Source organism: Hoplias malabaricus, chromosome 12, assembly GCF_029633855.1.
Source record: "Hoplias malabaricus isolate fHopMal1 chromosome 12, fHopMal1.hap1, whole genome shotgun sequence".
Lineage (NCBI taxonomy): Eukaryota > Metazoa > Chordata > Actinopteri > Characiformes > Erythrinidae > Hoplias > Hoplias malabaricus.
The window spans coordinates 36,905,973-36,931,437 of NC_089811.1; the positions used below are offsets into that span (position 1 = coordinate 36,905,973).

Here is a 25,465-nt window from a genome sequence, read left to right on the forward strand (position 1 = left end):
AATATCTCTACCGCAGACAGGAGGAGACTGGACAAACTCATTCGGAAGGCCTCCTCTGTCCTGGGAAGCCCCCTAGCACTAGAACTACCAAACCGCTGCCATTTGGCAGTTATACCTTTAAATCCCAAAGAACTGCTTTTGGCAGGTGTGAATAGCTCTTCTTGCCTCCAGTGTTATGTAAATGAGGCCATGAGTCACAGGGGTTGACATGGTTGAGGATCTTGTCCAAAGCCTGTTGTGTACTGTAAACCTTTGCCATCTTTGCTTCTCAGTCAACAGAGTAAGTGAAATATGTGTGGTGACATGGAAGTGGATACATACATAATCGTTATCATCATCGTTCACGCTATCACTCATCACAACCATCCCTGTTCACTGTTACCTGGTACTGGCGTATTTCGATCTAATGGCTGCAATAACAACATTTTTAAAATAAATATAGAACCCATCTCAGTTCCCTCCATCGTGTATATTTGTAATATTGTACTATAGTGAGAAATGTTTATTCTATTTTATTTCACTCAGCATGTAGCCAGTTAGGCTATTTACTTTGGAGCAGTTTATTATATAAAGTTTATGCACTTTATTAACAAGTTTTCCTGTGTCTGCAGTCATCTTTCTCTTTATTCTAAAACTGACACAAAGACATTATTTGAACTATAATTCCAAAACATCTCAAGTCTGCCTCCTTTGTACTAATTTTGGTTTGTTTTCTCACTGATGATTGGTCAAAATAGCTAAAGTTCAGATTTTTTAACCATTATTTTAAGTAATTTTGTCTTTTGAAAAACTGCCAATAGGTAAAGATATTTTTAGATAAATTTATACAAAAAAACAACAACCCTCAGCTACTTGTAAATAAGAAATTTTTACTTAAACTTTTTTAAAACCCAAAGTAAAAGAATCTTATCAGGACATTTTGTCTTGTTTTAAGTCAAAATATCTCACCCCATTGGCAAAAATTATTTTTCTTGACAAGTAAATATGACTCAAATTAAGATAAAATACTATTTTTGATTTATGTTATTTTTATTTGATTTATGTTATTTTATGTTATAATTTACGATTTTTTTATTTATATTTTTCAAGGTTTTTGTAGGATTCACATCAAATAATATTGCATTAGATCAACAAATGTAAACTAAAAAGCTTAAATAATTCTTTATTGTGTTTATTCTAAATAAACAAGTATTATTTCATCATATTTTAAAAGATAATAATAATAATAATAATTGTTATTATTATCAGCAGCTGAGAAAACTGCCAAAGTACCAAAATATGTTTTATTTGTTGAGATATTGTCCATATTTGCCCTGAACTAAATTCCTGAAAGTCTGGGTCTGCTGTGACTGTCAGAGCTTTATCAGTCATACATCCCAGAGCTTAGAATATCAAGAAAAATATGTCCGTCTGATGCTACAATTTTATTTTGTCACAGTAATAAATTAGCATCAAAAATGCTTATGTTTTCAACTGACAGACACCTCACACTAACAATCTGTGTCAAGATATCTGATGTGGGAGTATGATTTCAAGGCTGTACATTGAGAAATATGAAAAAAAAGCAGGCACTAGGTAAAATGTTTGTCAAAACATTTAAAAATTGATTTATCGGTCAGCATGAAAACCTCATGTGATTACATATTTGAGTAGCAAAGGGTATTTAGAAAATAAAACAACATATTGAATATGGCTATGTCACATAATTACTGTTTAAATGCAACTGAAAGAGGCACTGAAAAAAAAACGGAATAGGAAAATAGCTATATAGATAGGGTTCTATCACCCATCCCCCCCGTTTAGCACCTAGTAGTGGCTTAATATACATAACAAAAGATGGCCTAATGGAATGCAAATTACCCCAGCACTGCCATTTGGCAGTCTCTGGTAGAAAAAGGGGTCATATGAAATTCCTGGTAATTCTAGTGCTAGACCCAGTGCAGGTTGTGGGAGAGAGGAGAATGACTCTCACACCATGCATGAGACTCAGACACAGAAGGAACTGCCCAGCGCTGTCAGACTGCTTCATCCAAAGTGAAGATCCGTCCTTCCTGCTGCTGTTAGATTTTACAACCAGCCCTTTTCCCAGTAAACCACTTTACCACCAAAATTTCTTTAAAAATCCTAGTAAACCACTCACATCTTTGTACACTGACACTTTACTTACACTAAGAATACAGAACGTACATTTATTTAGATGATATATACATTGTGCAATTGTAGCCAGGTGAAAGAAAGAAAGAAATAAAATAAAAATAAAAAAAATAAATAAATAAACGAAACCATACTTAGATAAGACAAATATTGGGAATATATAAATATGTATTTTACTTTAATTGCTACATCGGCAGGGTTTCAGATTTTGTATTGTAACTAATTTGCATTTGCTCAGTTCGCTTGGCTCCGCGTGGGTGGTGCCTGGGGTTCAACAGACAATCAGGAGCTATTCAGGGGACGTTCAGCCTATCGGTTGGAGGTGTAGGGAAGTGCGTAGTTCTCCCGAGTTTTGCTTTCTGGACCTCGGTCACGAGAATGAGGGCAGCTTCATGCTAAACAGAAGAAAGAAGAAAAAAGCCCTCGACAAAAGTCGGCGGTACACCACGGCACGGAAAAAGAGTAGGCGAACTTTCCTATTAGGAGTCAGAAGCCGAGAAATTGAATAACGACAACGCGTTGTATCAGATAAAAGAGTGCTTGTTAACATTTATCTTTTTCACCCATGCTAATGCTAATTTGGTGTATCATAGGCTAATTACTTACCTTCCAATTTCGGGGCCGCTTCAAGCCGAGGACGGCGGGCGCAGTTTTGAAATACGGAGGCAACGGTGAGAAACATGTCTCTTTTTGATGTCCTGGTGCTAAAATTATCTTACGCCTAGTGTGCTATCAAAAGCTGGGGTATTTCTAAAGTCTGTGAATGCACAGAAGTGAGTAATTGTGCGAAGTTTGGAACATGTATATTGTATTTGTTATTTTATATCAATGTATAAGAGGAATGGTTTTATTTTCTGTTGCCAATTTAAGAAAAGAAAGGGAATAATAATGATTTAATAATTCATATGATGAGTGTAAAACTATATTCTATTGTACTTGTAAGTGCAGAAATGTATTAATTCCAATTGTGAATTTGAGGAATTAAGAGGGTAATTTTTGGTGCAGTCTTCTTCACACTAGTAGGCCTATAGTGTATGAGGAGTAATTAAGCACACTTCTTTGATACCTCTGGAAGAAATTCAGAATGTTAAGTATCTCACTGTGAGTAACATTGAAACATTTCATATGAGTGGAAACCAATATTTTTGAATGTTGTACAACTGAACTGAAGATTTGAGATCTGATAAGATTTGAAGATATATGTATGAAGTTGGGTGTAGTATGTAGAAATTAGACATTTAAACTTTTATTGATGCATCTGAGACTAGAAATAATAGATATGACCTTGTTTATAGGTCAGGTTTTTTGAGAGGACGGGAAAATTCAAGAATCAGGACGTGATTCCGAATGCATTAGATGGCGAGCCAGGAACATTGAAGAAAAGACACGGACAAGGAGATACCTACGTACCCACTCATACACTCATACATCCTCAAGACACTCAGACGAACATTTAATATCAGGTGCACCTGTAACAAATTCTCAGGTCTGAGGGATCCCAAACAGACACTTTATTTTATTTTGTGTGTGCACACTTTTGTTTATTTTAGACATTTGGGTTTTTGGTTATTGATTATTCTGTGAAACAGTATTTTGGTTAATTGAAAAATACAAGAGAGGTTAATCAATATTCATTCCCTTGTCTGATTCTTTATTGCTGCTCAACACACCGGCTCCTAGAGAATTTGGTGTCTTCTGGTTCGAGTCATAGATTGTTACCGGTCCAACACGTTATCATACTGTAACTTACTATTATATTATTGATAATCGGTTACAGAATACTTATATTGAATACTAATACAATACTCTGATATTCTACAGTACAATGTTCAATATCCTGTACAACAGTCATGTTCATTAGTTGTAAATATTCTTCAGAGCTTTTTGATATTTCTGTTTTTTATTATATTTTATATTTCATTATTTATGTTTATAGTAATTACTGATTACATTACATGATGTTATTCAATACTTTAATGTTAGTCACAAAAAATGTGAATCACTAGATTGTGTTGTTGGGTTTCAGGATCTATGTTAGTCAACACGAAACAAGAGAAACATGTTTTTATGCTTAAACACAACACAACACTTACAACTGACCAAATGTAGAAATGAATAGGGTAAAATGAGAGCAGAGTGGAACAGAAATACTAACCTGATGTGAGTTTTCCTGTAAGACAGAGGGCTAGAAAGAACATCCACTTGCACTCCATGTTGCTGATGCTTATGACTGAAAAGCTCTTTCCCATTCAGCTCCAGCCTGTGACAACATCAGCTTTGTGCACATAAACCACCTGAGTTCATTTTCTTGCTCATTCTCTTAATGAATCACAATTTCAAACAGCAATGTAGAGATACGCAATAATCAGTTTTCTCCTACTCACCAGACTCACTCTTCTGTACAGTTGGCTATGTTGCTCTGGACTTGTGTTAACTGGTGAATTGGTGTCTGTGTTAATTTGTATGTATGTTCTAGTTAAATAACCCTCTGTATAAACCACTAATGCAAAGTGTCTCCTCATGGTGTTCACTCCTTCATTTAGTAAATCAGCCACAAAACACTGAAACTGTTTGTGTGCTACTGAAAAACATTACCAGTAATGTTTACATAACAGAATAACAGATTGAGATAGCATGTAATTCACAGGATGCGGTTAGATCTGACCATAACATGTAGAATGTTAATACCGTGTTTCCCCGAAAGTAAGACAGTGTCTTACATTCTTTTTACCCCCGAAAGTCCCACTATGTCTTACTTTCGGGGTATGTCTTATATTGGTAAAAAATGTCGATTTTTGTTTTAACCATAAAATTAACATTTATTAACAACCTGAACATTATGGTATTCACCATAAAACAGTTTTATAAAAGCAAGTGCCAAGAATGTCTTGTTACAACCGTATCATGACGGTATTTCCATGTATAACATGTAAAACAATGAAAAACGGTAAGAACGAACAGTTTGAATATGTTATACTGGAAGATAAAACAGATTTATTCCATGACAACCATGGCCATGCCAATCAGAGCGGCCACCAGCGGCTGCACATGAGGGCACTGAGGCTGCGTGTTGGACCACGGACAACATTACTGCTACTCCCGCGGCCTCCACATCCCTCCGCTCATTCCGCTCCAGATCCGTCCGCATCCCGCAGTTAATGCAGCAAAAGGTACCGGTACTATGGCTTGTATTTTTCCAACGTACAGTTTACTATGTCTTACTTTCGGGGTACGTCTTACATTAGCCGACCCCCCTAAAACCCACACTGCGTCTTACTATCGGGGGTGTCTTACTATCGGGGAAACACGGTAGTTACTTGTAAGGATGTGGTGAGTTGTGACTGTGACTGGGACCCCGGACTTTTATTACATACAAGTTCATTCTATATATATCAGTGTTCATTCTATATATATCAAAGTTCATTCTATATATATATCAGTGTTCATTAAATATTTCCTGTTTGGCTTGCCACAATATATATATATATATATATATATATATATATATATATATATGATCCCAGGGCCCACTGCACCAGCATATGGTCTTACAATGGGTCTGAGGATCTCATCCCAGTAGCTAATGGCAGTCAGGCTACCTCTGGCTAGCACATGGAGGTGTGGCCCTGCTGTGTGGCCCTCCAAAGAAACGCCTCCTCACACCATTACTGACCCACTGCCAAACCAGTCATACTGAAGGGTTTTGCAGGCAGCAGAACATTCTCCATGGCGTCTCCAGACTCTGTCACATCTGTCACATGTGCTCATTGTGAACCTGCTCTCATCCATGAAGAGCACAGGGAGCCAATGTTGAATCTGCCTATCTCTGGCAAATGCCAATTACCTTGCACGGTGTTAGGCTGTAATCCACTTGTGGACGTTGGGCCCGCATACCACCCTCACGGAGTGAATATTAGTGGCCTGCTGGAGGTCATTTTGCAGGGCTTTGGCCAGCTTCTCTAGTTTCTCCTTCCATATTTTATATATATATATAAAAATACCTGCTGCGGCACGGTGGCGCAGCAGGTGGTGTCGTAGTCACACAGCTTAAGGGTCCCGGAGGTTGTGGGTTCGATTCCCACTCGGGTGACTGTCTGTGAGGAGTGTGGTGTGTTCTCCCTGTGTCTGTGTGGGTTTCCTCCGGGTGACTGTCTGTGAGGAGTGCGGTGTGTTCTCTCTGTGTCTGCATGGGTGTCCCCCCCCCCCCCCCCCCCAATAATTTACAGAGATTTTGTGTTTTCTTGTGGTTATATGTTTGACCATATACAATGGAACGTACAGCACCAGTTAAATGTTTGGACACGCCCACTCAGTGAGAGTTTCCTTTGTTTTGGGCCATTTTCCACATGTGAACGTACAGCACCAGTCAAAAGTTTGGACATCTTCTCATTCAATGATTTTTCTTTGTTTGTTAAATTATTTTCTACATTGTAAATGAATGTGGAAGACATTAAGACGATGAAGGAACATGGTAGTAAACAAAAAAAAGTGTAAATCAATTTTTTTAATTTATTTAGACTCTTCACAGTAGCCCCCTGTTGCTTTGATGACAGCTTCAAACACTCTCTCCATTCTCTCAGTCGGCTTCATGAGGTCGTCACCTGGAACGGTTTTCAGTGAACAGCTGTGGCCTCGTCGAGAGTTAATCTGTAGAACTGCTACCTTCTTAAGGGAGGTAGGGGCTGGTACACAGTTCTATACAGTGAACAGCCCTATACCACCAATCACTAATGAGAAGTTGTGGCCAAACTTTTGATGGGTATTGTATATGTGGGACCTACATTTAACCAGTTGTGTAAAACATGTAGGTACCCAGCTTGGCTGCTCATATGAGCCCCAGCTGACTGTGCTGACTGAATGATTGAATGACTCTAAGGTGTTTTTAAGGTGGTATTATTTGCTTACAGCGCCCTCTGCTGGACACTGTCGGTAAAAAAAACAGTTTACAATAGTGATGAGAATTTCGGCTCTTTTTGGGGAGCCGGCTCTTTTGGCTCGGCTCTTCATAAAGAGCCGGCTCTTTCGGCTCCTAAATGGCTCTATGTTTTACCACTTATTTCCACTGGTACAGAACAATATTACCTACATTTTACATGACTATATGGACAAAATATTATTGTTCAATATTAAAAATAATAAATAGTTTTGCAATGGCCAATTGTTTTATGGCTATCTTGTCATAACTCACTGATTGCACTCACATTCAATTGTATAAATAACTGGATTTTTATTTAAACACCTTAATAAAAAATCACTGGTAAACTCTGAAATATAGCCAATGAAACCCAAAAGGTATGTATTACAAAATAGCTTATTAAATTAAATAATCATCCATGGCTTGCTTGTTGTTCTCTGATTGGTTGAATGACAAGCCTTAGAAAAAAATGGCTCGGTCTTGACGGGAACCGGCTCTCATCGTTCACTTACAAGAGCCGGTTCTTTGAACCGGTTCGTTCGCGACCGACACATTACTAGTTTACAATCTCCATGACAACAAGCGCAGCCCTGGCAGTGTTGTGCTGTTTCTATTTATTGACGGCTTGTGCAGCTAATTTTCATATAATATCACAAGATAAATACATTAAATTAGCTGTAGACCGCTCTGAATATAGGAATGAACGTCTCCTTGACATTAAACAAGAGAAATGGGGGCAGCAAATGCTACAGAGAGCAAAGAGTTTATGATTATTTGTACGGTAAGACCAGAAGGAGCTAACTTCAGCTCCTTCCCTGACTTTTTTTTTTTACACAGATCCATTAGTTTATCAAAGTTTTATATAGCTAATGTTCATTAACCTATTTTAAATAATCCAAAGGAGTATTTTAATGCTCTAGTTAATGGTGTGATATTTCAGAGTAACATGGGCGCAAATGTGCACAGGAAAAACGTAATATCTTGGGAATAAGTCAAGTCAAGTTTATTTATATAGCACGTTTAAAAGACAGTGAAGTGCTGCACAATATCAAATTAACTAACAAACAAATCAGATAAAATTATAATAATTTTTTAATTAATTGACATACATATAAAAAGAAATAAAACAAGTAAAAGAATCTAATAATAAAACGTTGTGGAGAAAATACTGATGGCAAGACAACATTAATCAAGGCAGAACAAATGGCTAAAATAATTTAAAAAGACCCAGAGGCCAGAGAAAATAAATAGGTTTTCAAATTGGACTTAAAAGTTACTATTGTAGGGGATTGCTTTATGAAGAGTGGGAGACTGTTCCAAAGTCTTGGAGCGGCTACAGCAAATGCCTGATCTCGTTTGAACTTTAACTGAGAGCAAGGGGTGTCTAAAAGCAATTTATCAGAGGAACGTAGGGCACGTGGGGTAGATCAAAGACAAAGAAGATCCAAAATATATTTCGGAGCCAGGCCATGGAAAGCTTTAAAGACAAACAGTAACATTTTAAATTCAACTCTGGATTTCACTGGTAGCCAGTGCAACGATGCCAACACAGGGGTAATTCTCTCCCTTTTCTTAGTACCGGTCAAAAGCTGTGCAGCTGCATTTTGGACCAGTTGCAATCGTTACAGGCTCGAATGAGATATCCCCAGGTACAGAGAATTACAATAATCGATACGGGAGGAGATAAAAGCATAAATAAATGTTTCCAGGTCTTTAAAAGACAGTCTAAGTAGTAAGAAAGAAACTACCTGCTTTTCAAATGTAAGATCAGTGTCAAAGATGAAAGCACGTTTTTTTTTACTTGGCAGTGTACATTAGACGACAGATGCCCCAGTTCATTGGCCATGGTTGGACTCAAGTGGGAATTTCAGAAAATGATCACATCTGTTTTGTCTTGGTTCAGTTTGAGAAAGTTCTTAGACATCCAGCAGGAATAAGTAGCTAGCTATGTGCTGGTGTAGAGTGGATCAGACACAGCAGTGCTGCTGGAGTTTTTAAACCCTGTGTCCACTCTCTGTCCACTCTGTGAGACACTCCTCCCTCGTTGGTCCACCTTGTAGATGTAGAGTCAGAGACAGTAGCTCATCTGTCACTGCACAGTGTGTGTCGGTCGTCCTCTAGTCCTTCATCAGTAACACAGGACACTGTCGGCTGGATGTTTTTGGTCGGTCCAAAAGTGCCAGTAAAGTGTTTAAAAAAATCCACTCAGCACTAATTCACTCACACACACTTAAAAATGTTGGTTCTACTCCCTGAACACTTGAAAACCCTTTAGAATAGGGTCCTATATGGCACCAAAAAGTTTCCTCTGTTGTTAAGATATCGAGCTTGATACAATAGAGGATATTTGGTGCCATGTAGAACCCTTCTCTAAAGGGTGCTGTGTAGAACCATCTATAACACATTCTCCATCAAACTGAAGAACCCCTTCATGATGCAAAGAACACTTTAATTATGCAAACGGTTCTTTAAATGTTCAGGGTTCCATTTTCTTTACAAACGAACCCTTGTAGAACCATCATTATTAAGTTTGTACCAGATCAGTGTGAAAGGGGACTAACAAAGTATGAACCACTTCAAATGTAATTATAGAGCCACAGTGTGCACCTTTATGATCAATGGAGCTGATAAAATGGGCAACGAGTGTAGAAACAAGTAGATGACTTTAAGGTAAAGGCTGATCAGTAAATATATTCCCACTCAGCGTGAAGTTAACCCTTTTTCATTAGGAAAGGTGAATCCTAGTTATCTTTTGGACAGAAGCTCTAACATAGAGGATTCATTAATGAGAAAAATGTATTCTTTACAGAGAACAGTAATGAGTTTTGAACTGATGTTGAGATGGTTATTAAAGGGCTTCATAGTGCTCCAATGCCCTTGAGGTGAATTGGGGATCCAGAACTAATCAACCATGAAGAAAATAGATCAGATGATTTGGCAATGAAATCCTCACAGCAATGTTCCAGAGTTTAGTGTCAATCAGTGTTGTTAGAAAAAATACTTACTAGCAAAGTATGAGCTGAAACTACAGCACAGGGGACACTCACTCAATATTCATTTCCTTTGTTACAAAAGATGAGCAGGTCTTTGTAACTGTATGGCATTGCTGCGCTGACACAACTTTAATGAGACTGAAGATAAAGCGCTTTTTTTTCTCCATTTTTCAGATCCAACTTTCACTGTGTCAAGCGAAAGAGACCATGGAAAGGTGGTCTTCCAGGCTCAGGTTTCTTCAGACCGAACGGTGAGAGACTGAAACCACACTCCTTTCTCCCTGGACTCTCACATGAGACTGTTTTATAGTAAAGTGTTTTTCTTTTTAACATTTATATGAAGTGTGATATAAACATTGTACTTAAATAATATGTTTATGCAACATGTGGTTTTGGTGGCACGGTGGTGCAGCAGGTAGTGTCGCAGTCACACAGCTCCAGGGGCCTGGAGGTTGTGGGTTCGATTCCTGCTCCGGGTGACTGTCTGTGAGGAGTTGGTGTGTTCTCCCCGTGTCCGCGTGGGTTTCCTCTGGGTGCTTCGGTTTCCTCCCACAGTCTAAAAAACACACGTTGGTAGGTGGATTGGCGACTCAAAAGTGTCCGTAGGAGTGAGTGTGTGAGTGAATGTGTGTGTGTGTGTTGCCCTGTGAAGGACTGGCGCCCCCTCCAGGGTGTATTCCCGCCTTGCGCCCAATGATTCCAGGTAGGCTCTGGACCCACCGCGACCCTGAATTGGATAAGCGCTTACAGTTAATGAATGAATGAATGAATCAACATGTGCTTTTGGATGCACCAATAATTAAAATTTTCAACATTAAACATAAATATGTCCAAAAATCCAAGATGACTCAAGCCACTCTAAATACCTTTAATCCATTCAATCAAAACAATGATTGAATTATCCTGGGTTTTTAAAAATTCTGCTGAAATACCCCTCTCCGAGGAACTATGCTGTGTCCTCCCTGTGTCTGCACTAGTTTTCTCTGGGTGCTCCTGTTTCCTCTTACAGTCCAGAATCCCATGTTTGTGGGTTGCCCACAGTGTGTGTGACTGTGAGTGTGTTAAGTCCACTGATGGACTGAAACCATACTCTATGTTTCTGGGTGGGCTCTGTTCCCACTCCTAACCCTGATCAGTATTATCATTAATTATAATCATACACATGGTAAGATGTAAAATATCCAATGCCAATCTATTAGAGCTTCACATAGGGCCCACCACACTCTCTTCCCACCTGCAGCCACAAAATTGTCCCTATACCTCAACACTAATGTTTACGATTCCTATCAGCAACCAGCGACCCCTAACAACTATGGTTACTCATTGAGCCCAGCCCATGAGAACCCAAACCATCCACTGCATCGCTAGCTCTTCACAGGGGTCATCAGGTAGGCACATGCCCTCGTCAGTGTTTTGCTGAGTTAAGCCCTCACCACCTCCAGAAGTATTAACAGTGAAGTCTGGCGTCCCAGACGCACCCCCTCCAAGCCCCACTGGCACCGTTAATGTATGCCACCAGTTCCTGGTAAACTTTTACAAACATGCTAAAACCCTTAGCACCTGGTTATTTCTCTATGCATACCTCGCCTGTGACAAACTAACCTTACAATCTGAATCTCTCTCTCTCTCTCTCTCTCTCTCTCTGTAGTTTCTGTGTAACTACCTCAAGTTACATTTAATTTCATTTGTACTATTCTTAGACAACCAGCAAGACCTCAAATCAGCATCTCAAAGGAAAATGAAACACTTTGCTGTTGCTGGCATTTAATTGGGAAGATTAGACCCTTACTCTACAGCTTTACTGATTATAAAACCATGGCAGAATGCCATTATCCTCTTTCCCAGAACACAAGGCTGCACAGGCTTGCAATGAATGTGGTTTTGTCCTGCTTTAGCTTAAATAGGATGCTATTCAATTTCAAGTTGTATAATTGTCAATAGCTCACAGGCCAGTTCTTTGTTGTTTTTAATAAGAGATATTGGGTAAATGAATATGAAAAACTGAATCACTTTCTGTTTCTGTTCCAGAAAAAGGTTCCAGAGTTTACTTCTATGTTCAGTAATCTACCTCACCACCCGCGCTTTACACTGCGTCTGGACGCTGCTGATCCTGTGCCTTCCTTCATTGATCGCCGGTGGAAAGGTCACTCAGAACAAAGGAGAGAGGCTCTGAAAACACTAACAGGGTAAACACTGTACCTTCAACACAGGGGGGTGAAAAACACTGTTTGGATCAAGCATATACAAAAATGTGCTTTCTATTATACTCCGGCAATGAAGGTAGACATTGTGAAACAATAACTCAGAACTGCAGCCACATCATCACATCTGTCTACACAGCATTAACAGAACTGTCATAGAGAATGTGTGAAGCAGACCTCATTTCTAACTAAATCTAAAATAAAAAAGATAATGGATTTTTTACTTGTTAAGGAAGGAAATTGCTTACTTGTGGTATAAGGAATATCATCTGAATTAGTCGTTTTCTGCTCTTTAAATCCACTAACTCCAAACTGCTCTGATCTGTTTCATGATATAAATCTGCCTGTGTGTGTGTTTGTGTGTGTGTGTGTCAGGGTATTGCCAGGATTTCAGCTTTACAGGTCAGACAAAGAGGATGTATCTGGTGTGGACCGCTGGAAGTTTTTTAAACGGTGAGAAAGAATCAAGGAATGTAGTACTTGTCTGTTCCTTGTGTTCAAACTCAACAATAGCAGCCCATCAGAATTACTGGTATACTGACTTTGCCTCAGATAGCGCTGGACTGGAATGCATGAATATGAGACAAATAAAAGATGAATGAATGAATGGATAATAGTTGCACATATTTAATTATTTTGTAGACACTCGAAGTGCTGTACGTGTAATTAGTGTTCTGGTATATACAGGTACAGACTAATAAACACGGACTAAACACGTGTCTCATTTTTTGCCTTTTGTTCCTCTTTTCCATCTGTTCACCTTTCTCAGTCCGCTCATTCCCTTTTCACAGCAGATCCCGCCTGATGTTGTTTTTGCTTTACCCAAGTAAGTAGATAGAAAGAAGCATATTACAAAAGCTGCAGAGTTATAGATATTCACCTGTTGCATTGAGCAATGATATGTCCAGAAACCTTTTAGAACACTAGATATTATTGTATTATTAAATAATTCAATATTACTATTACATAATCATAAATTATAAAAGGTAAAAAGAACATATAGTGTTTGTTTTAACACATTTAATTAAGCACTGAATTTGATTAGATGTGGAATTGTTAAACAATATATAAATCAAATAAAACCAAGCATTGGAGAAATAAAGATTAATAATTAAGTATTAAATTAAGAAACAGTATCTCAGGACATCTTGCCGGCACAACAGTGTTTTGTTTGTGTCTGATAGTTGTGCTTAATTGTTCTATTGCAGAGCTGGCCCTGTGTCTGTTCAGAAGAGTGATGATGATTGGCCAGGCAGTTCTTCTCAGCGCACGGTAGGGGTGCAGACCGATTACAGAGACAGTGAGGCTCAGACCGATCCCTACAGCCCCGAATACATTCTGCGTCCTGGGACAGCTCCCCCAGAACTCCTTACCCTCGCCACATTCACATGGGGTAAAGGCTCTCTCTCTTTATTTCTCTGTCTCTGTCTTTCTGTCTATCGCCCCGACTCATGCTTACATTCACAGTGTTCTCTTAATACATACAGGAATATGAAATACAGAAAAGAACCGGCAGAATTCTAGTATGTGACCAAAGTGGTATGTGAGACTCAATATACATGCATACCACACATGTGTATGTGTTCTTAAAGGGCAAATATTATGAAAAATCACTTGCGTCGGCATGTGCACTTCACTTGAGGATATGGAGCTCCAACCAGCCACAAACTGAAATAAAACCACCCAGTCAGCTTTGTGTGCTGATTCAGAAAAACCTTGGATAAAACAAGGCATTCTGATTTTGTACTGCATCTTACATAGAGTACAGACACTTTTGAATTGACCCGCCTCCTTTTTTGAGCATCTCCCATCACAACAGTGGCCAATTTTAGGTTAGATCACAAAGATAAAATTTAAATGGAGCAAAAAAAAAAAGGATTAAGCGTAGAGGAATAAGATTACTGATTATATATTGAGAAAATGATTGCAGAGAAGAAAGAGAAAAGAGGAAAAGTTAGTAAAAAACAGAGCTCGTGCTCCTTGCTTCTCACTCCTGGACTCAGGTGTTGAAGTTATCTGTGGCTCATTCTCATTTAAAAGGAGCAGGCGCTGATCTTTCAGTCATCCTTCCAGTGGGTCTTCCATTTTTTTATTTGCTTGCTGTTCATTTATTCATTTGGATGTTGTGAAACAGCTGAATATGAAACCACTTTGCCAAATGGGTTTATTTTGAGCTAGAGGGGTATGTCCCCAGCACTGGGCTGTGTAGCAGCCCCCAGCGCTCTCTTAATATCTTTAATTTTTTAAACAAATGTTTAATTTTTAATGTTATTTTGTATGGCAGCTGCCATTTTGAAGACTTTTTAATTACATGTTTTAAAACCTGTAATTTCCACATATATTTATGTATAGAAATATAAGGACAGAGAATTTAATCCTTCTCACAGATGTACGTGAATTTCTTATTGACCACAAAATAAGCATTATGAGGCTTATTAATAATTCTAATGGGCAAGAAAGCATTTACTGAGCAGGCTGTGTTAATATAGGCTAAGCCAGGATTATGTATGTGTGCTGAAACTTTTCTGTTATTTTAGGCCCCCCATGATAGAATAAGGAATTTCCAGTCATGTTTTTTTTTTCTTAAAGCTCTTAGAACATTTCCCTCTTTACAGAGAATTTTACACCCATAGAGCTTCTCTGAATTGTGGCCTGCAGCATTGATGCAGTCATGCTGTTCACATTCTGTTACATTTTAATGGTCTAGTCTCCATGGTGATCAGACTGTTTTAACAGAGAAAAATATTCAGCATAAACTCTGTTGGATCATTTGTATTCTTTCTGTAAAGTCCTCACTGAAGCCACATTTTGGATTTATGCTCAGTAAGAGTAAAATGTAGCATGATTATTTTTATTTTATGTTCGAATGCAATCCAGGGGTCTCAGGCAGTGAACTGATAATAACAGTGCCGAAGATCATGCAAGAAAAAATTTGTTCTGTTATCTACATCATTAGAAGTTATATCGTAGCAAATGACAGCATCTTAATCATCAATGAGAGACTATTCATTATGAAAAATGACTGTCATTTTATATTTTAAAAAATCCTTGAAAATTGACTTTTGATATGCAAGGTTCAGTCACATTTAAGATAAAACCAAATCTTTTTTTTTGGATACAGTATTATACCCAATAACAGAACAAAATGATGCACATGCCTTTGCTGTGCTTTTTCTTTGATGGAATTCATAACGAATGCAGTGATAATAAAAAGAGTAAAAGGGTAGAAGACTCTTTGATTTTCAAATTACAGCTATATGTTACACAAAAACACTTTTAAACTTGTATATACGCCTAATATTAACTTTACCCATCATGGCTCAATGGAGAATAGTTTAAGGAATTGACACATTGGTGAAGATTTGATTACTATAATGAATAATTCTCATAAATCATCAAAACATATATTTCACACATACTTCTTTTTCAAAAACATTTCCATGTGCACACACCATGTCACAATTTTTTTCTGTATGTTGTATGGGTATACATCACGGGTAACATAATTCATAATTCATTTTAGTACCGAGTCATTAAAATATAAAATATTGTGACCCCTCAGCAATAAAAAATAATAATTCAGCCTCACATTTTTTCCAGTCACAGAGCTCTCACAACCTTTCAAAAACAAGTCAGTGTTAATCCTGGACTTTATTGTGCCCTAAATTCTGCATTCCTTTTGTTTGACACTGGGTGAATATGAAGATGAAGACTAAGTTTGCCATCCAAGTGTCTTCAGCTTTACAGCGGCTCCTGTATTTAGCTCAGTTTGTAGCATTGCAGTTTCTCAGATATCTACAAAAGATGCCAGATCATTTTTAGAGGCTGTGTACGTGACAAAGTAATTAAAGCTCCTGCAGTAACTTACTGGACCACTTACTGTTTTTAGAATTTATATTATTACACTTTGCAGGGATGGCCACAACAGCACAGTGATGCCACTTTTTCTAATATGTTGTCCTCTCTGGGATACTACTGCTTTCAAATGTACAACAACAAACAATCTTAGAGGACAGTCACTTTAAGGACAGAGAAAAAAGGATGTCAGTTTATTAGCAGCATGATTTATTCATGTCACTGGCAAACAACAGGAAATATGGATTTTACCTGGCACACTATTTCTGACAGCTTACTGTCTCCTCCTACTACACTGAGATGTTTAATGTGGCTGCAGTGTCAGCCTTGTGATGGAAAATGGCACTTTTAGGCTATTTCCATTTTGTTGTATAAAAAAAAAATCAAATATTGTTATTTGCATCAACTGTTGTTATTTTATTTAATTAAATAATTGAATTAACTGTATATTTCCACAAAAAATTGCTAAAATGTTATTTTAATATGAATAATCAAACATTTTTCACCTTGGGAGGGACAGATGCACCACAGGTGTTATTGCCACTGTAGCATAGTATGATGATTGTGCATTAATTTCTAATAAAAAATTGGGTGACTTTTTGGGACTTAATCTACTGAAAAGCTATCAGTGACTTCTCTCTCTCAGTCACGCTTCAGTCAGCCCGAACCAAGATAGGAATTATAAGATAACACCCAAAGAGGATCATAAAACCACACTACATGGACGGTTTATGACCCAAGGTCTCATAGGTTCAAGAGAGGAATCTTTGGTCTTTGGAAACTCACGCAGACACAGGGAGAACACACCACACTCCTCACAGACAGTCACCCGGAGGAAACCCACGCAGACACAGGGAGAACACACCACATTCCTCACAGACAGTCATCCGGAGGAAACCCATGCAGACACAGGGAGAACACACCACACTCCTCACAGACAGTCACCCGGAGGAAACCCACACAGACACAGAGAGAACACACCACACTCCTCACAGACAGTCACCCGGAGGAAACCCACGCAGACACAGAGAGAACACACCACACTCCTCACAGACAGTCACCCGGAGGAAACCCATGCAGACACAGGGAGAACACACCACACTCCTCACAGACAGTCACCCGGAGGAAACCCACGCAGACACAGGGAGAAAACACCACCCTCCTCACAGACAGTCACCCAGAGGAAACCCACTCAGACACAGGGAGAACACACCACACTCCTCACAGACAGTCACTCGGAGGAAACCCATGCAGGCACAGTTAGAACACACCACACTCCTCACAGACAGTCACCTGGAGGAAACCCACGCAGACAGAGAGAGCACACCACACTCCTCACAGACAGTCACCCTGAGGAAACCCACACAGACACAGGGAGAACACACCACACTCCTCACAGACAGTCACCCGGAGGAAACCCACACAGACACAAAGAGAACACACCACACTCCTCACAAACAGTCACCCGGAGGAAACCCACGAAAACACAGAGAGAACACATCACACTCCTCACAGACAGTCACCCGGAGGAAACCCACGCAGACACAAGGAGAACACACCACACTCCTCACAGACAGTCACCCGGAGGAATCCCATGCAGACACAGGGAGAACACACCACACTCCTCACAGACTGTCTCCTGGAGGAAACCCACGCAGACACAGGGAGAAAACACCACACTCCTCACAGACAGTCACCCGGAGGAAACCCACGCAGACACAGGGAGAACACACCACACTCCTCACAGACAGTCACCCAGAGGAAACCCACGCAGACACAGGGAGAACACACCACACTCCTCACAGACATTCACCCGGAGTAAACCCACACAGACACAGGGAGAACACACCACACTCCTCACAGTCAGTCACCTGGAGGCAACCCACGCAGACACAGGGAGAACACACCACACTCCTCACAGACAGTCACCCGGAGGAAACCCATACAAATATCCAATAACAAGCAAGAATTTGAATTCATATTCAGAACTACAGTGACTGGTCTCCTCAGTTCCCAAATGTTTAAAGAGTGTTGTTAAACACAGTGTTAAATGCTGCCCCCATTGCTGGCATTAAATTAAAAATGGGCAAATATTAAGAAAATTAATAAAAACAAACAAAGGAACATTCTTAATTTAATTAAATGTAGGGTTTAAATGATTTGCATATCATTGCATTAAGATTTTGAAAAAGAAATGTTTTTTTAGAAATGGGGTCGTATATTAAAGAACACATTTTGAATGTTAGTGCAAATCTTCTGAGGCCAGGCTGAGCTGGTTATAGTGGTCACTTCTAGTCGTTAAAATGGACAAGCAGACCTTAAAATTAACAGACAGAGGAACTGTACTCAGACATGATTTGAGTCTGCTTATTCGTACGTCAGGTTCAAAGTTTGATATGAATCTTGTAGAAAAGGTTTGAGAGCTTGTAAAATCGGGCTAAACTATGCGGTTGTGTGTGGGTGTTTGTGGGTGTTTCTCAGGTCGTGGGCTGCCTGCAGGGCTTGAGGAGGTGGAGATGATAGAGAGGGCGAGGAAGAAGCGAGCATGGGAGTCCACCCTGCCCCCGCTCAATGATCTGACACAGCTGGAGAAGAGGAAGAAGATGATGGACGAAATGGAGAGAAAAGAGTGGGCTTTCAGGGAGCAGGAGATTGAGAGGTAAGGAACATCTTTCATAGCCAAACTTACAGGTCCCCTTCTCCTTCCAATTAATCTGCCATATAATTACACGCACACAAAGATATACACACACACAAACACACACACACACACCCACACACACACACACACACACACACACACAAACAAACACGCACACACACACACATATTTATAAGCTCTTAAACCAAAAGCTATCTTAGGCATTTATCCTAAATGGCAAATTTTGTAATTTACATTTTTTATGTTTAATTTTGTCATTTGGGCAGAGCACAGGGCCACGCCATTGAAAAATATAACACTACTATTCTGAGAATAAAGTCAGAATTCTGAGAATAATCTCGGAATAATTCTGAGAATAATCTCGGAATAATTGGCTGCATGTGTAATGGGGCAGACACAGTGTAACTGAGGAAGGCAGCGTGTGCCCTAAGTTATACTATGATATAGATTTTAGTTCGTTTTAAACGCTGAATCAGTGCATGAACCTGTTTATTCAGAAGAGGGCATGTAGCTTTACAGGATACAATTAATGATCACGAAAATGATGGACCAGAGTGAGTCACGTGGTACGGCTCTGACTCGTAGAGTAAACTAAAGCCTTATGCATCGCAGTCAGGGGCTGCACTGACGGGGTTTAGTCGTTATGTCGTGTATATGCATTTAATAAATAATTCTGCTCACTTCACTGACTGCTTCTTTCACATCTGGTGTCTGTCTATATTTTATAGAAAATAATAACCCAAAACAGTGTTTCTCTAAATATTCTGACTATATTCCCGGAATTATACAGACCTTTTTTACTCAACTATTCTGAGATTTTTCTCAGAATTATTCAGAGATTTTTCTCAGAATTCTGACTTTTTTTTTTTCAACACCATGGCCCTAAAACTCTGTCGTATTATTTAGCATTGGGCAAAGGCAAATTCAAACACGTGTCAAATCATGCAAAGTTATTTAATCCTTTTGTGCTTTTGTTTTGAAATATATGATTGTTATATATAAACATGCACAATAGATTGAACATAATGCAGGTTTACGTATACAACACTTTTGCTATTATTAAAAATCTAATTTTACAATGTCAGAAACCACATGACAAAATTTATTTGAGTAAGTGTCTAAGTAGGATTCAGTTCTCATCTTGGGCAGCGCATCATGCTCATATGAACCCTTGGACAAGATTCCTAATGCTAGGTTGCTCTGGAAAAGGTTGTCTGCCAGAGGCAGTAAATGTAAACTAATGTACGTCATGGACGTCCAAACTGTAATCTACATTAAAGGCTTTTTAAAATCGAGCCCAATTTTTACAGATGGTATAGGTATGTCAAATTTTGAGAACAAACACACATATATTAACAGTATCTTTCAAATCAAGTCCAAAATGGTCTCGTTGTTCTGTAGATTGGGTGAATTCAATGTGTGTCATGATTAAAGTAAAGCGTGTGTTAAAAAGTGTGATAAATACATCATGGTTCCTACCAGTGAATCAAGTTCTTCTTTCTCTTCCAGCGGCTTTCAGAGTTTTAAGACAAAAATATATCGGAATTCACGTCATGTCAAGTTTCCACTATGTTAAAAATCTATGGGGTTTTTTTTCAGTTTTTTTTTTCTGTGCTCTGTATGAATAGGTGAATCTGCTGATTACAACATTATTATTATTACCAGAGGAATAACGACACAAAGTGCTGGACAGAAACTCGTTATGAAGCCGTTCCTAAATTTGAATGAGCATGTGAAATAGGGCCCTTGTGGTGCAGTGTAGTAGTCATATGAGTGCGAATGTCTGTGAGAGATTGAATTTCTACGTCGTTCTGTGAGGTGTTTCACGTCTTAATTCAGTTCTGTTTGTCTATGTGTTGTGTTTTGTTGTGTTGTTGTTATTAAACACTGACTAAAGGCATTAGTGCATGAGTTTTAAAAAGGATGGACCTTTGTTTAAAAACAAGCTTTTCCACTTGTTTTGCATTTCTGAATGTGTAACTGGCAAGATATTCAGTCTGATATTCACGTGAGGCTGTGTGTGGGTGTGTATGCAAATTCGTCTATGGCAACATATGTATTTGCAGCTGTGTGTGCCCTTAAGTCTGCTTATTGACTTGTATGTGTGAGTACTTCAGGCTGCAGGAGACTCGTCTGGCTCTGCTGATGCAGCTCTTGCGGCAGAGGGAGGCTCAGCAGGAGGAGGCTACCGTTCAGCAGCTGGACAAACGCTTCTCCCAGAAGCACAGACAGATGGAGGCTCTCCTCCTGAAGATCCGCAAGAACTATGTCCTTTGTAAGATCACAAAGATTTAACGACCCCAATAACCTCTCATTAATGAATGCCTTAATTCATTATACTTACTGTACAAGGGGGAATTTAACAGTAAATCTGTTAATCTTTTCAGTGTCTCTATTATTGTTTAAACAGATTTCTTAAGAATGATCTTACGTTAAAAGAATTAAAGCAATAGTTTAAACAAAAAAAAACCTCTCTAAGTTACATAAAGTCAAGACAATAACTGTTTTGATGTCCAAAGGTTTTTACTTCTGCTCTGGAGCTTCACTGCTAATGTGGCTATTAAGTAATTATTGCTTAATTCTACCAATTAGCACTGTGCAAACTGAATGCCCTAATCCTCTCATCTGCACTGAGTATTAAAGTAATCTTAACCAGACGTCTAGTTCCTCTAATTACAATTTCAGACAAGAATAACACTTTACATTAAACCACTCTGAATATTTTTCTTTATTTATATAATTGTGCACATTGTTGAAAACCTGATGGAATACTTTGTTCTCTCTTTACTGCTGAAATATATGTATTAGAGTATGTATTATGTGACTTTCATTGGTTTTATTGGTTTGTTTCTGCCTCTCTCAGCTCTCCGGAAACTCACAGAGAAGAGAAAGAATGTGGAGGGGAAACTGGAAAGGAGGGACATTATTAATGACTACTCAAACTATGCCTCACAGACGTACGCCCCTCTCTCTCGCCGTGGTGTCTACCCTGACCAAGATTCTGAGCGCTACGTGGTCAATAACCGCTTCCTCAACACGTATCAAGGTCAGACTCGAGTGTATCAGTGTATGTCAACGTTAGAGCTTTAACCAAGCCTCACATTTTCATCCAAACCTGAATAATGTCTATAAACACTGCAGCAAGTGCAGCTTTATGAAGTCTGTCTGATCATACTCTTCTGGAACAAACACATTGAACACACCCAGTAAAAGTGGCGGGGAGTGAATATATTATATATATATATATAATCCCTGGCAGAAGAAGGCATTATCTGAGCAGAGGTTGTGTACTGTGTATTAATTAAAGAGTTGCACCTGTGATCATTTGCATGAAATGTCTAGTTGAAAACATGTTAGATTGGCCTCCCCCACTGTTAGTAGAATGTCAGCAATTAGCATCTCTTTATATCAGTTTGTGACTACCTCGGTTTTGAATCTTTTCTGAAACAGGACATATTATGAAAAAATATATATTTCCAGTGTGTTAGCACGTTGATGTAGGCATCTGGAGCTCCTTCCAACCCACAACCTGTGAAACAAAACAACCCAGAGCTGCCTTAATCTGTAATTGTAGGATAAGACAAGAGGTTCTGATTTTGTGCTGTATTTCCTGTAGATAGCAGAGGGTTGTCCCACCGTCTGAGTCTCTCCAGTCTCAACACTGGACCCATGTTTATGTGAGAGTGTAAAGATAAGTTAAAGAGGGCAAAACCAGCAGAATTAACACTGACTAATTTTTTAGTGTAAATTTTTTTCCAACAGCCCCGACACCTCTGAAGCTGGTCTGACATGATTAGAGAAACCAGGAAATTAGAATAAAATCCCAGTGAGGATTTTTACTGTTGTTTTAAATTTGTGCTACCTCTGATCCCAGGTTTTGAAGGTTCTAAAAATGTGTGGATTGAAAACAGCTAATGACAAATCAGGATGAAATGATTTTGAGATGGGAGATGGGAGGTTATGATAAACAGAAAATCTAAAAATTAAGACCTCATTGGGTTTGGAGAAAGCTCAGTGTGTCACATGCTGTGTCTAAGGTTTACTGGAGCTGGAGGCAGATCTCCCAGCATCTGTCACAGAGCCAAGAATCAAAGCCCCGAGACCAAAAGAGAGCAAAGGATTCATCAAACGCTCAGATCGCAGAGAGATGGAGCTGATGAGGACTCATCAGGTAAGAAATCACACAGAGTGCGTCCTTCCTTAATCAGGCTTTCACAAGAGAGGGGGGAGTGCGATGTGTTACAGTGCAGTATAATATCCATATAAAGAACACTGTAATATGTGTATTTAGCATAATGTAGCAGCGCTGGAATCTGGACAGGGCTGGGAATGAACAGGGTAGCTCCCAGCATGCACTGCATCACACCCCATTCATAGCTTTGAGGTATTGTGTGTTGTTGTGTGCTAAGTGGGTGAGGAACATTGCTTTGTGTGTTTGGGTTGTTTGTGTGTGTGTGTGTGTGTGTGTGTGCCTGGTGTGTGATGATTGGCAGTTTTTCACATTCTGAGAGACTTGTGTGTCAGTGGATGAGGCTCTGCCACTCATCATCATCAAACACCAAGCCCAAATACTGCCTTGTTCCTTTGTTTCCTATTCCCTCATTAGGGCAATAAAAGACACTCACTGGCAGAATGGCCTTGTCTCAAAACCAATCTGTTTATTTAAAGCCTTATGTGTGATCACACAAGTTTCTCCATGGTGCATGATGCTCTGCCCAACTGTCACAAACCAGACACACACACTCTCACTTTCTCTCTCTCTCTCTCTCTCTCTCTCTCTCTCTCTCTCTCTCTCTCTCTCTCTCTCTCTCTCACACACACACACACACACACACTTTCTCTCTCTCTCTCTCTCTCTCTCTCTCTCTCTCACACACACACACACACACACTTTCTCTCTCTCTCTCTCTCTCTCTCTCACACACACACACACATACACACACACTTTCTCTCTCTCACACACACAATACACACACACTTTCTCTCTCTCTCTCTCTCTCTCTCTCTCTCACACACACACACACACATACACACACTTTCTCTCTCTCTCTCACACACACACACACACACATACACACTCTTTCTCTCTCTCTCTCTCTCTCTCACACACATACACATACACTTTCTCTCTCACACACGTACACAATACACACACACTTTCTCTCTCTCTCTCTCTCTCTCTCACACACACACACACACTTTCTCTCTCACACATACACAATACACACACTTTCTCTCTCTATCTATCTCTCTCTCATGCACACACACACACTCTCTCTCTCTCACACACATACACACACACTCTCTCTCACTCTCTCTCTTACTGTCTCTCTCTCTATCTCTCTCTCTCTCACACACACATACACACATACTTTCTCTCTCTCTCTCTCTCTCTCTCTCTCTCTCTCTCTCTCTCTCTCTCTCTCTCTCTCTCTCTCTCACATGCACATACACACCCCCAAACACACAAAACAACAACCCCTGCCCCATTAAGGGTCTGTGTAACTAAGATGTTTTTTCAATCACTTTATTTAATATTGCTATATGATTTTGATTTTAATTTTGCACTGAAAATGTATTGATGTGATGTAAATTATGAAAAATGTAATTATTTTTAAGGTAATTATATATGGACACAGGAAAATGCAAGATGATCATTGGCCCTGATATAATCCTGCTTATCTGTCACAGGCTTTGAAAGATAAAAAAGTCAGTGCTGAAGAGAAAAGGCCGCTGCGCTTCCTTTATAAGATAGAAAAACCGGTACCTCGTCCCCCCACACCTGTGGTTGACGTACCTCCTGAGGTACTGTACGCTCTGTGCTGTAAACACATTCTCTCACGTTCTCTGCTTTGTAGTGTACCAGGCTTTTCCTGGGCCTGTCTATGAGGACATAACTGTAATGTACATGTTAAAACAAGCCACTGGTATTTCAAGGCTGTCGCAATCACTAGCAGGAATCACACTGTTATTCGTCTAAAGCAATAATAATTTTAAAAAATGTTTTTCCTAGCAAATGTTCATATGGCATATGTTATTTATACCATTTTTATCAGGTGTGAGTAATGGTGTTATTCTGAGATTATGTACGGATTCAGGATGGTACTGTGTGAGTCAGTGAGTTAATTGAGATTACTGCACGTACTGCAGGGAGAAGAGGAGAAGGACCATGCTGTGATTTATCTCCAAAAGCTTCTCCGGGGCAGATCTGTACAGAATCAGGTACACAGGAAGTAGAATGTTTGAATATTCCTGGTTATATGATATGTTTTGTTGATTTTGAGGGTATAAACAAATTCAAAATGGAAAACAATTCAAAATGAGAGTTTTCTGAAACATTTAGTGCAGGTTTCTTGAACAAAGATTACAGCCCAGATTTTTTTATTATTAATATTATTTTCTCTTATTATTTATCTATTTGGTTAATGTAAATTACATGGGAAAAATACATATTTTAAGTCATTACAGAATGAATGACTTTGGGTTTTATTCATATTTGATAATATCATTCATTCATTCATTCATTATCTGTAACCCTTATCCAGTTCAGGGTCGCGGTGGGTCCAGAGCCTACCTGGAATCATTGGGCGCAAGGCGGGAATACACCCTGGAGGGGGCACCAGGCCTTCACAGGGCAACACAGACACACACATTCACTCACATACTCAGACCTACGGACACTTTT

General features: G+C 39.2%; 1 protein-coding gene across 6 annotated transcripts in view; it reads left to right on the top strand.

Annotated features, from left to right (window-relative positions):
* Window positions 1–2,442: 2,442 nt before the first annotated feature.
* cfap91 (cilia and flagella associated protein 91) overlaps window positions 2,443–25,465 on the top strand; it is a 34,937-nt gene continuing 11,914 nt past the window's right edge. For 4 of the 6 annotated variants that reach the window (XM_066641163.1, XM_066641162.1, XM_066641166.1 and 1 more), the window contains exons 1-12: window positions 7,663–7,850; window positions 10,237–10,313; window positions 12,091–12,248; window positions 12,639–12,716; window positions 13,033–13,089; window positions 13,472–13,656; window positions 18,600–18,777; window positions 20,898–21,055; window positions 21,644–21,826; window positions 22,818–22,951; window positions 24,472–24,585; window positions 24,931–25,002. In XM_066641163.1, the coding sequence (XP_066497260.1) occupies window positions 7,769–7,850; window positions 10,237–10,313; window positions 12,091–12,248; window positions 12,639–12,716; window positions 13,033–13,089; window positions 13,472–13,656; window positions 18,600–18,777; window positions 20,898–21,055; window positions 21,644–21,826; window positions 22,818–22,951; window positions 24,472–24,585; window positions 24,931–25,002 (1,476 nt within the window). In that variant the 5' untranslated portion in view covers window positions 7,663–7,768. Of the gene's footprint in view, window positions 2,617–2,747; window positions 2,826–7,662; window positions 7,851–10,236; window positions 10,314–12,090; window positions 12,249–12,638; window positions 12,717–13,032; window positions 13,090–13,471; window positions 13,657–18,599; window positions 18,778–20,897; window positions 21,056–21,643; window positions 21,827–22,817; window positions 22,952–24,471; window positions 24,586–24,930; window positions 25,003–25,465 lie in introns of those variants that run through there. The other 2 variants (XM_066641165.1, XM_066641164.1) reach the window with 2 other exon arrangements.